The following is a 14,092-nucleotide window of genomic DNA, read 5'->3' on the forward strand; positions in this document are numbered from 1 at the left end:
GTCTTAATCTTTTCTTTAATTCTTTATTTTAGAATGTATTACACAATGTAAACTTACTAGGAACACAACATTTTGTGTGACCAAAGCATTGTGCTTTCCCAATTAAAATACTACAGTATTAAAATAAAACCATGCACATCTTACTCTGCTGTATGTGAATGTATGCATGCGTAATGCTGGAGTACACGGGTTCCTGGACCTACTCGGACCCAACTTCACGAATTTCGTCGGCCTTTGGATATTTACCCCTTAAGGACCAGGCTGTTTTTTACTTTTTGTACCCTTTGGGACTGAGGCTGTTCTAACACTTTTGCGGTGCTCGTGTTTAGATGTAATTTTCTCCTCTCCCATTTAGTGTACCCACACAAATTTATATGTTTTTTTTTTTTTTTTTTTTTTTTTTTAGGACAAGAAGGGCTTTCTTCAGATACCATTTTTTTATCATATTATCTAATTTCCTTTTTAAATAAAATGATGAAACATTGGGGGGGGACACAATTTCTGACTTTTACCCGAAAAATCTTTTACTCGTCCAAAAAAGCTAATGAAAAAACTTGCGAAATAGATTCTACTATTTGTCCTGAGTGTAGAAATACCCAATGTTTGGTTTTTTTGCTTTTTTTCTGCAAGTTATTGGGCATGTGGACACCCACGGGGAGGGTGACGCCGATCTCGGTGTTGCTGAATGCCTCGACATTGAGGCATTACAGCAACACCGTTTAAGCGAAGAAAGTGATCGTGGATCGCTTTCTGAGCTTGTTTAATGAAATGACGCGCCTGACCGTCAATGGATGTTAAGGGGTTAAACTGACACCGCCATTAAAGAAGAATGCATCTTAAAATATTCTTCAAAATGAAACTTTAAAAAAAAAAACTTCCCTGACGTGTTACTGCGGCTGCTCTTCTCCTTCATGGTCTGACATTTTTTGCCACACTGACTGGCTGGTTGAAGCATTAACATATTGGTTGCATGTATTAAAATGCATATGGTTGCTGTTACCAAACATGTTGGTTTAAGGTGAAAAGGGTTGCATGGGCTGTGTATTTATTATGACATTCGTATAATATTGTCTGGGAATATGTTCTGGGAAGCCTTTTGTAAATAACTGAAGATCCAAGTGACTTGGTTGATACAGAGGCAAGAACCGCTCTTCAATGTGCAGCTGTTTTGAGCATTTTTAAAGTGTCCCATGCAGCCCCACTGATGAAGAATGCACCTTAAGGTACTTTTGTGTGTTAGTCCTTTAACATGTATCCTTATCTGCAGGCACCTGAAAACCTAGGAGCAGAGGATAGAAGAAACCTAATAGAAACATTTGAGAAATCTATTTCTATGTGCGCTCTACTCACATATGTCTAACACTCTTATTTGAGTATATGTTGACCTCTTGAAGAAGAGGTAAGTAGGTACCTCTCATTGATTACCTACCTATTGCCTGAATGGCTGTGGAAGCTACAACTGGACCTGAAGGTGCTAACCTACTCTTAAACTTTGTGTCCCTACTTGTCATTTAGCCCTTCTGTCTCACTTGTTAATTTTAAACAACTCCTCTACCTTTAGAATTTTTAACCTTTTTGATCCCCTGCTCCCTCACCTCTTTAATGTCCAATTACCATAGCTCCGATGTTTAATACATCTCTTTCGCTTAAGTATAAAGTTTTCTTCAGGATCAGGAAAATCGCTGTAAAACTATAAGAATGTGTACAGTGTACTGTCACACTGTTTAAGTGGCACAGGGGCGCATCACATTTAGTGGACATGCCCCCACCAGAGATACCAGGAGCACAGGATTACTCTTCTAAAAGATTTCAGTTCACAAGGTACGTTTTTAGCCAAACCGTGAATGAAATTAATATTCAGTTAACCTAAAGTATGAATAATTACTCATATAATGTAAAGAATGCAGAAGTGGAAATGACTATATGGGAAGGCACTATCACTTGTATGCTTATAGTAACTTGTGTGTTATAAATGATTAAGATGTTTGACAGATAATCCAGTCATGATAAAAAAATTACACAAATGTGATGCAAAGGAATGTCATGACGATCAGATGCTAGAATTTAGGATAATTGGCAAAGCCCATGTTGGTTTTTTAATGCTTTGCCATAAAGATTCAGCTCAGTGTGGTACTTGCACAGGAAAATTCCAATAATGGAAAATAAAGGAAGTTTATTGGCACATAACGCAGCCAGGTTTTTCCCATAAAACTTCCCCTTTAAGTGCCATTGTTAGTCTAGGTCTGTGTTAGAGCCCTGCGCGGGACTTTTTTCCTAATCCCGCTGAATTTCTGACCGTTACCAACATGCGTGTGTTCCACTCCCACCCGCAACATATGTGTCCAATACTGCCCCCTCCCACAAACATTTATTGCCTCATTCAGATACTAATTCATTCCCTCAATCACGCTTACTCATTCATACAAACTCCCTCACCCCCTTACCTGAACTGCAGATTTCCTGCGCACTCCCGCAAGGCTGCCTTCACGTTGCTCGCACACAGCGTCTCTTCTCTTGTTCCGCAGGAACAGAGCAGAGTCACTTGACGTAAATTCTCGTGACTCCGCTGGGTTCCTGGGCGGAACAAGAGAAGAGACGTGTGTGAGCAATGCGAAGGCAGCCTTGCGGGAATGTGCAGGATTACTGGGACCCGCAGGTACATTATCTGACCACCCGCAACACCCCAAACACCGCCTGCACATCCAGTGACCCGGTACATCGTATGTGAAGCCACTTATAAATGTATATGGTCGTAAGTTTTTCAGTGTATGAAATGCAGAAACCATGTGATCACTGCTCCCAAAATTAACGCAGGCAGGCAGGCTTTCATAATATAAGCATAGTCTATTGGTTGCCATGGAGATAACGTAACTTTGCAATCATTGCACTACAATCCCTCCCTTTCATTATCAAGAGCAGACAACGTGACCTAAACCTATTCGCTGTTTACACAAATAGCAAAGGACGGCATCATACACGATTTAGGCGACAAACATACTCCTTCGGCCGTTTAACTACTCTGACCAATCTATTTAGTATCCAACAGCGCGCATGTCACGTTTGACACAGCGGCAGTTGCGTTTCGTGGGTCACGTGAGCATGCGCAAACACCACCACAACAAATATTTCCGCACCACGTACGTTCCATGCCTCGACGCAATGCGGTAGTTCTAAACCGTAGAGACAGCACTGGCAATTCTAGCAATGATTATTGTCCAGCTTGGCTGTCATTTGCATTGTATGCCTTACAGAAAAAGCCCGTTCTAAAACCTGTTAATCTTCTGTTGTCTAGAGCTCTGCAGCCCTGCGCCGGTGTTGACCGTGGGAGGAGCTAGCCGAGTCTTTCTTATCTGTGGGTTGGCGCTCTGTACGTCACGTGGTCGTTAGAGGCTCTGTGATTGGATCAGGAATCACCAGTTGACGTAACCTCCCAGGACGAGGAAGTTTTGACGGTGTTGGATTAAAAAAAGAAACAAGGCAACATAAAACAATAAGGCTAAGAGTGTATAGGTGAAGGCACGGCGCACTACCGCGTCTGTGTGCTCCGTGTCAGCACTCAAAATGTTTAAAGGTTTGGGTAGCTGGTTAGGACTAGACCCAGAACCGGACGCACAAGGCACCGGGGAGGTAGAACAGGCGACGGACAGAGGTGGAGAGCAGGCCGATGGGTCTCAGGACGCGGAGATCAAGCGCTCCAGCGGCGATGAAGAGGATGACGTGCTGGTCAGACAGGCGAAGGGACTCGGCAGTGAGTATGATGCTTTGTGCTGCATGCAGTGACACGGGGTTATCAGCTGTTATGGGGGCCGCTCTGGGGATTATTCACTAAAGAGTCTGCAGGAGAGTTGTTTTAGCCCCATGACTCCACTATACATCTCGGTGAGCTTCTGCTGCCTGGGCCTGTTTAATTAAACCCTTCTACCAGCGAGATTTCTCCAGATTCTCATCAAACATTGTATCATGCATTATATAGGGCCAGCTCATTGTTTAACCCGTTAAGGTCCAATCTGTCTTACATTCTTGCGGTTGGCCAGAGCATTCTTGCCGTATCTGTCAGGTTCACTTGTTTAGAATACCTGAGCAACTTTTTTTTTGTTGAAGCGGAATGAGGACTGCCTTCTAATAATATAGCTATAATAAATATATAATATAGAAATAATAAGTATGTATGTGTATATATAATATATCTGTATATGCGACAGCGCACAATATTTAATAACTATCCAGTTAACGTTAAGCGGGATCGAATAGCATAGGCAGAGCACACTTGCAGACTTTTATTTGTATGTGAGCAGCACACCTTTGTAGTTGTTTTTTCCTAGTTTAGTGCTACAGCAGGAATTGGCATTCAAACAATGTAATGGTGTTGGCACCACGCGCCTTTACTCTGTATCAGAGCCAGCAGTAGCTTCTGCCACAGAGGGCAGATCTGGCTGCCACCAACAGTCCCCTGTGGTGTCTTCTGTTCCAAGAGATGGCTTAGATTGCCCCCAGGCTTAGATTGCCCCCAGGCTTAGATTGCCCCCAGGCTTAGATTGCCCCCAGGCTTAGATTGCCCCCAGGCTTAGATTGCCCCCAGGCTTAGATTGCCCCCAGGCTTAGATTGCCCCGGCTCGGCACAAGTGCTTGAGCTGGGAGTGTTTGCTAGGGGTGTTGATGGTCCCCCTGAAGCATCTAGTTTTCTAATGCATGGTGAAAAACATTAGCCCTCCATACCTTGTTTGTCTCTTTTATGACGTTTTCTGGCACCATACAAAGCAGTAACACAAATGTTTGTACTTTACATGATGATTATGTAAACTATTTTGCTTCTCTGATGCCGAGATGTTGTGACATTGCGTTGCTGTTGAATTTTTTCTTACTGGTTTAACAGGAGCTGGCACATACAATTGCTCTAGCAATTTTTTTTTTAGCCCTGAAGGAGGGTTTTTTTTATTTTTTTATTACACATTAAGCAATGTTAAAACAAGAGGCCATAGTCTAGAGAGTCAGAGGTTAAGTTGTAATATAAGGACGTTTTCGTTTACTGAAAGGGTTGTCAATAAATGGAACAGCCTCCCGTCATAATTGGTAGAGGCTAATACTGTAAGGGAATTTAAGGGCCCAGCTAGTATGTACTAGTACTGGCATTTGGAAATCTATACTCTGCAACATGCAGGTTTTTTGGGTTCGCTTTTTAATTTTTTCCCCCATTATTATTATTTTTTTCATGACCTTGGCTTGTCATGGATGTGATTTACATTTAATGTTAGGAGGTGTGCACATTCCTTTATGCGGTTCCATTGAGCTTCGGCAACGATATTACATTTATGTAGTCCTTTAATTACATAAATTTACTTTTTATGCAGTGCTTCCGTCTTGCAGAACAAGTTCTCTCTTCTGTCTCTTCCTGCAGGCTTTGATTTCTAATCAATTTCAATCACCTCTTCTATGAATTACAGGATTGTTTGGAACTCAAATCCACTACGAGTGAGATGCTTAGACATTTTCCCCCTGAAACTTTATAATCGTCCTATTTAAGGGACACTCCGTCCACCTGATGCACTTTAACTCGTATCATAGCCGAGTGGTCAAATTGAGCTTACGAGAGGTGCCATGCTTTGCGGAATCGCCTCCCTCCATATGCATTTGTCCTTTGTCTTCTAAGAAATGCATATTAAATCACTCAAAGTACATTAATATGCATTCTTTTTTTTTTTGGTGAGGCTGCCTGTGACATTAAACTGTCCCTTTAATGATTGTCTTGAAGCAATGCAGGTTTACAAGGCAGTTGTCTTGGCTTTGAGAAAGGAGTTGATTATTCAGGAAAAAATGCATATAGTTTCACAGGCTTAAGGTAACATTGTAATAAGTTTACTTTCTATCAAATCTTTTTGTTGCGTTTGTAAGTTAAGAACCATCTTATGTTTTGATTTTGTTTTATTTAATATTTACTTATTTTATGTATTTCTCTAGTGAAATGTATTTGTTTTTCTTCCAAAGATTATCTATTGAACTTTGCTTCAGTTGCTACAAGAAAGATATCCGATTCAGTTAGTGAAACCGCTCAGAGTATCAAGAAGTCAGTGGAAGAAGGCAAAATTGATGGAATCATCGACAAGGTACATACGATTATTTTCTTTAGGGCTGCAACTAACGATTATTTTAATAATCGATTAATCGGCCGATTATTTTTTCGATTAATCGATTAATCGGATAAAAAAAAACAATATGCAAATTTTTCGTTTATTTAAAAGAATTTAATGAACTGGATGTTAAAAAACAACTTAAAATTTACATTAACATTCTTATTTTGTTATGATGTAATAAAAAACAATATTTTCAAAGTACAAGAACCCAAACACAATATTTATGAAACAAAATAACCCCAAACATTCTGAAAAGAGGTGGACTATTACTGTTCAAGAAACTTTGCCCCAGCACTTTGCACTTTGCACCCAGCACTTTGCACCCAGCACTTTGCACCCAGCCCTGGCACTTTGCACCCAGCACTTTGCACCCAGCACTTTGCACCCAGCACTTTGCCCCAGCCCTGGCACTTTGCATCCAGCACTTTGCACCCAGTATTCAGCACTTTGCACCAGCACTTTGCACTTTGCACCCAGCCCTGGCACTTTGCACCCAGCACTTTGCACCCAGCCCTGGCACTTTGCACCCAGCACTGGCACTTTGCACCCAGCACTTTGCACTGTGCCCCTGCACCCAGTCTCTAACTCTGCCCTGCACCCAGCCCTGCCCCCACATTCTGCCCTGCCCCCACACTCACACTCTGCCCTGCACCCACTCTGCCCTGCACCCACACTCACACCCTGCCCTGCATCCCCACCCCCACTCTGCCCTGCACCCAGTCTCCCACTCTGCTCTGCACCCACACTCACACCCTGCATCCCCACCCCCACTCTGCCCTGCACCCAGTCTCCTGCCCTGCACCCCCCACCCCCACTCTGCCCTGCACCCCCACCCCCACTCTGCCCTGCACCCCCACCCCCACTCTGCCCTGCACCCACACTCACGAACCGCTCTGTGCGAATGGAGCCACTCGCACAGAGCGAACCGCTCTGTGCGAATGGAGCCACTCGCACAGAGCGAACCGCTCTGTGCGAATGGAGCCACTCGCACAGAGCGAACCGCTCTGTGCGAATGGAGCCACTCGCACAGAGCGAACCGCTCTGTGCGAATGGAGCCACTCGCACAGAGCGAACCGCTCTGTGCGAATGGAGCCACTCGCACAGAGCGAACCGCTCTGTGCGAGTGGCTCCATTCGCACAGAGCGATTCGCTCTGTGCGAGTGGCTCTGTGCGATCCGTGCACATAGACAGAAGAATACTTACCTCCGGAACGCGTCACATCCGTCACGTAGCTTGAAGAAGGCGGAGACTGCAGAGCGTGTAGCAGAAGCGGGGAACGCTCGCGGAGGTAAGTAAAAGGAGCCGAGTGCTCCAACAACGAATTGATCACTCGATTAATCGATAACGGAAATCGTTATCGATGATTTCCGTCATCGATTATTATCGATTTTATCGATTCGTTGTTTCAGCTCTAATTTTCTTTATACTCATTTTATGATTTAAATACCGTATTGGCTCGGATATAGGCCGCCCCCGTATATAGGCCACACCCTAAAGGTTTGGTGCTTTTTTAAAGAAAAGGCGCTAGACCCCGTATGTAGGCCGCACCCCCACTTTAAAGACTTAAAGTGGGGGGGAAAAAGTGCGGCCTATATTCGAGCCAAAACGGTATTTTCTTCCTTGTTTTGTAACTCAATGCACATAACTTTTCTTTTTTCTTAAAATACATCGCAGCATCTGTTGATATCAGCTAGCTTGGAAAACTTAAAAAAAAAAAAAAAAAAAAACAACAACAACAACAAAAATTTTTTTTTCCATTTATTATTAATTTAAACCCCCCCCATCCTTCCTCCAGCCTATTATCGGTGCCTACTTTGCCTGATGTTAGAGGCGTTTGCATTTTTGCCATCTGGATGTTGATGGAGATGTTAGTCTTTTCATTGATACATGTTACAAGATGGCTTTAGCGATTATCATATTTCATAACTACAAGAAAACCAAGACTGAGAGATTCATCAGATCCAATTTATATTATCGCCTTTTCATAATAAGAATTCTTCCTTGACATCTACGCATAGTCCATCCAATAACTTTCTGGTCTTTAATGTCTGCCTTTATTGACTTTAAACTATACTGTCTGTTAGGACATTGCTAGGAGGATTGCAGACAATGGCTTCCATGTTATGATTTGTTATGTGTAATTTAACATTTTTACCGTTTAATGTGCCCATTTGTACATTCTAATATTTTGCATACTTCTGGTCGTTAGCTAAATTATTAATCACAGGAAAAACATATATAGTATTATAGTATAGTTGTGACGATCCTTTTTCTACCTGCAGACGATCATTGGCGATTTCCAAAAAGAGCAAGAAAAGTTTTTGAATGAAAAGAATACCAAAAAAACAGGTAATTTTTTTTTTTTTTTTTTTTTATTATGCTTGTACACGTTAATTGACTTGACAACCCTGGCGCTGAAACAGGGAGATCTAGACTTAGAAGAAGCGTGGACAATCGGCAAGCAGCATAAACACGATCTAATTCTAAGCATACGGACTGACTTTTGTACTGCTTCGAATCAGCTGTCCATTAAACTCTATTTAAATGTCTGATTACTTCATGCTTTGTTTGTAACATTGCCTTATTTTGGCTGCAAATGTGTTTTGCCTTTTGTTTATTTTCCAGAAGCAGCAGTACCTCCTTGGGTTGGCTATAATGAAGAGGAAACCATTCAGCAGCAGATCCTGGCCTTATCAGCAGTAAGACTGTACAGACACCAAAGTTTGTTTTTAGCATTTTCTGCAGGTTTCAGTTGAATCATAGTTTACTTTTAGCAAAGAAATGTATGTTCCATGAAATAAACCCTTTTAACAACTTGAGTGTATCTATGTAGTGTTTACTGATGTGTCTTTGGGTTTTTAAGGATCGGCGAAACTTTCTCAGGGATCCACCTGCTGGTGTCCATTTTAATTTCGATTTTGATCAGATGTACCCCGTGGCCCTTGTAATGCTACAGGAAGATGAACTGCTTAATCGGATGAGATTTGATCTTGTTCCAAAACTGTGAGTATTTTGTGTTTTTGGGGTAAAATACTTTAAAACCTGTTCATTTCTTGCAAATGCCGACTTTCAGGAAAAAAGAAAGAGGGAATGTGGAGTCATATTTGAAGCTGTATACTTAATGTTTCCCCCCTCCCTTGCAATGAGGGAATGTACGTCATACTGTTCAGTTTTCAGCTTTATTATTTCTGTCGCTGTGGGGTTTATTCACAAAACTGAAAGACACAGTAGGATACAATAGTTCATATCATTGATGTCATGGCATTATACAAGCTTAGAAAGTGATCTACGATCAGCTTCTTTAAACTGTGTTGCTGTAATGCCTTGATGTCGAGTCATTCAGCAACACCAAGATCGGCATCAGGGCCCCTGCGTGGCTCCTTCCAGGGGCTTCAATGTCCGCCTTACACTGTATGGCGGCAGATGCCTCAGGATGCACTGGGGAGATTTTTTTTTTTTTTTTTTTTTTTTTAAAAGTGTTTATGAGTAAGTGCTAAAATTAGCCCTATATCTTCCTAAAAATCCTGACAAGGAAAGAGTTAAAATACTAGCATTTCACATGCCCAAGGGGTGTCCATTTAAACAAACATTAATAAATAAATAAAATTAAAAAAAATGGTTTGATTGGGTAAATTGGAGTGGCCGGGTTCAAAGATGTCCCAAATAAGGCATAGACACAGACTGACCAAAATGGGGAAAAAAGGTGCACTTCCCAAATGTGACCTTTTAACCCCCAACCAGACAAACCTATGCATGGGTGGTATCGCTGTACTCAAGAGATGTTGCTGAACGCATATTGGGGTGTTGCTTGACAGTACTATGTACCAGGAGTGGTAAATTCATACCTGAATAAAAAATGTGCCACAAGAAATATAAATGGCCTTCTTGCATTAAATTGAAACTGGAACCACCTTACTGCCTCAATTGAGACATGGGACAAGTAAATTGGTCTTTAAAAGTTTGAAAAAATGCAAATATTCCAATTTAGACCCCATAACATCCCAAAAAGCATGACATACATATGTATGTGAGACTTGGCTACATCCAGGGTATGAGGTTGTTATGGATTTGCACACATTCTTAAAGAAATCCACTCTGATCCTGTGAAAAACGTATTGTTCCAGTTTTATTTTCCCGCTTTTGTTTCGTCTGAATTATAGCTTATATAAATGAGAGCGGCTTCAGAAGAACACAATATACATATTGTTTCTGTGGGTACAATAAATTTAGAAGAAAGTACAGTTGGACAAAGACATAGAAAAAAAACCCTCTGAAACTGAGGTGAAAAATGCTTAAAGGGTTAAAGCAGGAAAAAGCAGATTAAATAGGCCAAATGGTTCTTTCTGCTATCGAATTCTTGTGCTAGAAAGATGAAGCCTTTTCATGTCCATTCATTACAAAAAGGGGAAACTCTTGCATAGCACACATATAAATACGGATTTTATGATGCTGCCAAAATATTGACATGCACAACAGAACAAGTATGTATAGGATATGCAGTATATATGTACTGGGTGTGCTCTGCGTCCTTGTTTTATCTGCAATCTGTAAAATTAATTGAAAAAGATGATCGTATTATTGCTGTTCATATCTTCAGACTTTAGACACATTCTTTTATGTCATGAAACTGATGGTTATTTAGCGCTATAAAAGAAACCTTTTATATTTAAGGGTAAAGGAAGAAGTCTTTTGGAGAAACTATTTCTATCGAGTTTCTCTGATTAAGCAATCTGCACAGCTCACTGCCCTAGCAGCCCGGCAGCCTACAGGGAAGACTAGTGGATGGCAACACGACGTTGACTTGGAAGGTATGTGAATATGCAAAAAGCCCCCCCACACACACACACTATTTCAGGTTTTTTCATATCCTGCCGTATTATGTAACTTCATTTTGCTTGTATTTATTATACATTCATATAAGTATATCTGTGGAACACTATAAACTGTATAATCAGTGTGTGTATGTATATATATGTATGTGTGTGCGCATATATATATATATATATAATATATATATATATATTAATCAATCTAATTTTGCTTCTCTATTTCAATCCTCTTTAGAAAGTGTACGCCCAAAGACTCCACCAGTGGCTGTCAGTTCACAACTTAAAACTCAAGAGGTAATAAATGTTATATGGTTTTCACAGAAAAATAAATATAATTGTGCAAACAAGTGTTTCAATGAAAAAAATTATGTAGAAACCCTTCGTAATTTTTTAGTTCTTGAGTTTAGGTGTTTCAACCCCCACACATTGCAGCCATCTACACAAACACTTGCAGCAGGATGGGTGCCCCCGGTCCGTTGTACTTGCTATTGTGAAGTGGAGGCATCTAGGAGTAACAAGCCCAGCCAAGAAACAGTAGACCACGCACTCATAGAACAGTGCTCTCAAGTACTGAAGTGCATATAGTGTTCGATATTTCCTGTTCTCTGTAGCATCACTCACTACAGAGTTCCAAACAGCCTCTGGAAGCAACATCATCACAAGTGCTTTATGAAATGGGGTTCCATGGCAGAGCAGCTGCACACAAGTCAAAGACTGCAATGCCAAGAGATGGCTGCTACTGGACTTTGGTCCAACAAGCTCATATGGTGTGATGGTCAGATGTGCACATAGTTTTGGTCATATAGTGTATATGTAATCACTTCAGTCCTAGGGGATTTCATAAGAAAAGGACCAAAATATTTTTTGTCATTTTTACCATATTTGTTAAAGCACGATTCCTCTTTTTCATGTTTGATGAACCCACACAAATTATATGTAATTTTGTTCGGGTGAAGTAGGGCATTCTTTAAAAGTACCGTATTGGCCAGAATATAGGCTGCACCCCCCCCCACTTTAAGTCCTTTGAAGTGGGGGTGCCATCTATAATCTGTGATTAGTGCAGGGATGTGCAATTCGTGATTTTTTTTTTTTTTTTGGTTTTGTTTAGCCTGGCTGCGGTCAAGCCGCAGGGTTAGGATCCAGATCCCCCGCACTGCTGCAGGGGATCTGGTTCCTCCTCTGGTAGCTGGTAGACATCTGCACGATGCAGACAACCCCCGCTGGGGCTTCTATGACGGAGCGCCGGCGTGACATGACCTTCTGGTGCTCCTCTATATCCACTTTTTATACATGGATCCCTTGAAAGTGAACGGCCGCTGTACAAGACAGCCTTTAGACAAAACTCGGGTAAGAGGTCCAGTAGCCAGATCACCACTCATGGACAGCTGTTTCGTCCTTAATGGGACTCGTTTGCATGAGGTTGTGATACTGGCTTAATACTTGAGGCTTGGGAAGCACAAAAAATACCAATAACAAAAGTTATGGTGAGTAAAGGTGATGGCAGTACCATGAGATTTCTGAGATAAGGGGTACTTTGGGGATCACTCATACATTATGCCAGTGATATCATGGTACAGGTACACAGTAAGAGGACGCAACTTAATGTTTGCAAATATATATGTTGTATCTGTATGCGCTGCCTGCAGTGGTTGTTATTTTTATCAACTATTTTACCACTCGTAAGTAGCCAGAGTGTGAGCTTTCACTGTTATTGATTTACAAACACAGGACGAAGAGGACATTTCCACAAGCCCAGAAGTATCAGAATTTGTGAGCGAGGCTTTTGACACATCCAACCTTAACCAAGAGGACCTACGAAAGGAAATGGAGCAACTTGTTCTTGACAAAAAAGATGAACTTGACACAGCGGAAGGTAATTAATTTGTGTGCGGTGACAAATTTTTATTATAATAAAATAACTATTAACTAATATTTTAGAGTTGGGCCTGTCATTACTGTAATCATGATATATAATCATATAAATAAGTTTGTGCATAGAACACATAAACCATCAATCTTTGCTGGACAAAAACCCAAACAATTTCTTGGTAATGGAGCTTCACAATGCATACAGAGGAATAGCCTTTTCCTTGAAATATAGTATACGTTATAAAAAGAAGTTTCACAATAGTGTTAATGTCAAAGTTAAAAAAATAAATAATAATAAAAAAAACGTTTTGAAAGTCCAGTATGGCACGCTACAAGCTTGAGCTTAATTGTGATGTTTTTATTTTGAACAGAAGAGTCAGAAGATTGGATCAAGGAATTGCAGCAAGTGGTCCAGGAATATGAAGTTGTCTCAGACTCTGACAAAATTAAAGATGAGAACTGGGACAAAGAGATTGAGGAACTACTACAGGAGAGTTAATTGGCTGGTGTTTTGGTTTGTGGAAGTTACTTCATTCATTCCTTTGACTCTGTAATAGTTCATGGGTTTTGGTCAGCATTGATTTTCAGTAACAGATTTATTATCTATACAAAATACGTTTATTGAAATTCTTGTATTTTCAAACCTTTGTGATATATTTGTGTGTTGATTGATTTTTTTCATGTCATCGATTTTAGGAGGACTCTCAGAGGTATGGTCTCAAGTTATTGTCTATTGCATACCCTTTGTAACAAGTGAAGGGAATATAATTTGTTTGGGCTATTATAACTTGTTTCCACGAAATACTATTAAATTCACAAATTGAGTTTGGTGCTTTGGTACTCCAATCCCCTCTCCAGAAACTTTTATCAAACAAATTATTTAATCAGTTTTCAATAAGTTATTATGGGATTTTATTTTTTGGACATGTGTAGAGTAATATTGCACAAGTAGTAATGCATATTATAGGTAAACTGCATATTAAATATCATATACTGTATAGTTGCTATTGCCAAATTAATGGTATATTATGCCTTTTTCAAAATTATATTTTCTCTTTATATTTTATTATGTTTGCTAAATTACTATGTTCATTAATTAATGTAAATATTAAAACACAACGGTTTCCTGTCCTTAAAATGTTCCATGTTTTTCTCTGCACTGGGATAAATTCGGGTGGCATGAACTAATACCATGTAGAAGTCTCGGTAGTAGAGCAGTCATCCATGTTTATACGTTATTATAGGGTGTAACTTGACTGGCAAGAC

The 14,092-nt window shown here is 40.5% G+C and overlaps 1 protein-coding gene across 1 annotated transcript; it reads left to right on the top strand.

Annotated features, from left to right (window-relative positions):
* The first annotated feature begins 3,303 nt into the window (after window positions 1-3,303).
* Window positions 3,304-13,964, top strand: SYAP1 (synapse associated protein 1). The gene is made up of 9 exons (XM_053454840.1): window positions 3,304-3,748; window positions 5,983-6,101; window positions 8,411-8,477; window positions 8,754-8,827; window positions 8,992-9,131; window positions 10,800-10,936; window positions 11,193-11,251; window positions 12,686-12,830; window positions 13,198-13,964. Exons 1-9 carry the CDS (start codon window positions 3,562-3,564, stop codon window positions 13,323-13,325), a joined length of 1,056 nt encoding a protein of 351 aa, XP_053310815.1. The 5' UTR covers window positions 3,304-3,561; the 3' UTR covers window positions 13,326-13,964.
* Window positions 13,965-14,092: the final 128 nt, after the last annotated feature.

This window comes from Spea bombifrons, chromosome 2 (genome assembly GCF_027358695.1).
Source record: "Spea bombifrons isolate aSpeBom1 chromosome 2, aSpeBom1.2.pri, whole genome shotgun sequence".
Lineage (NCBI taxonomy): Eukaryota > Metazoa > Chordata > Amphibia > Anura > Pelobatidae > Spea > Spea bombifrons.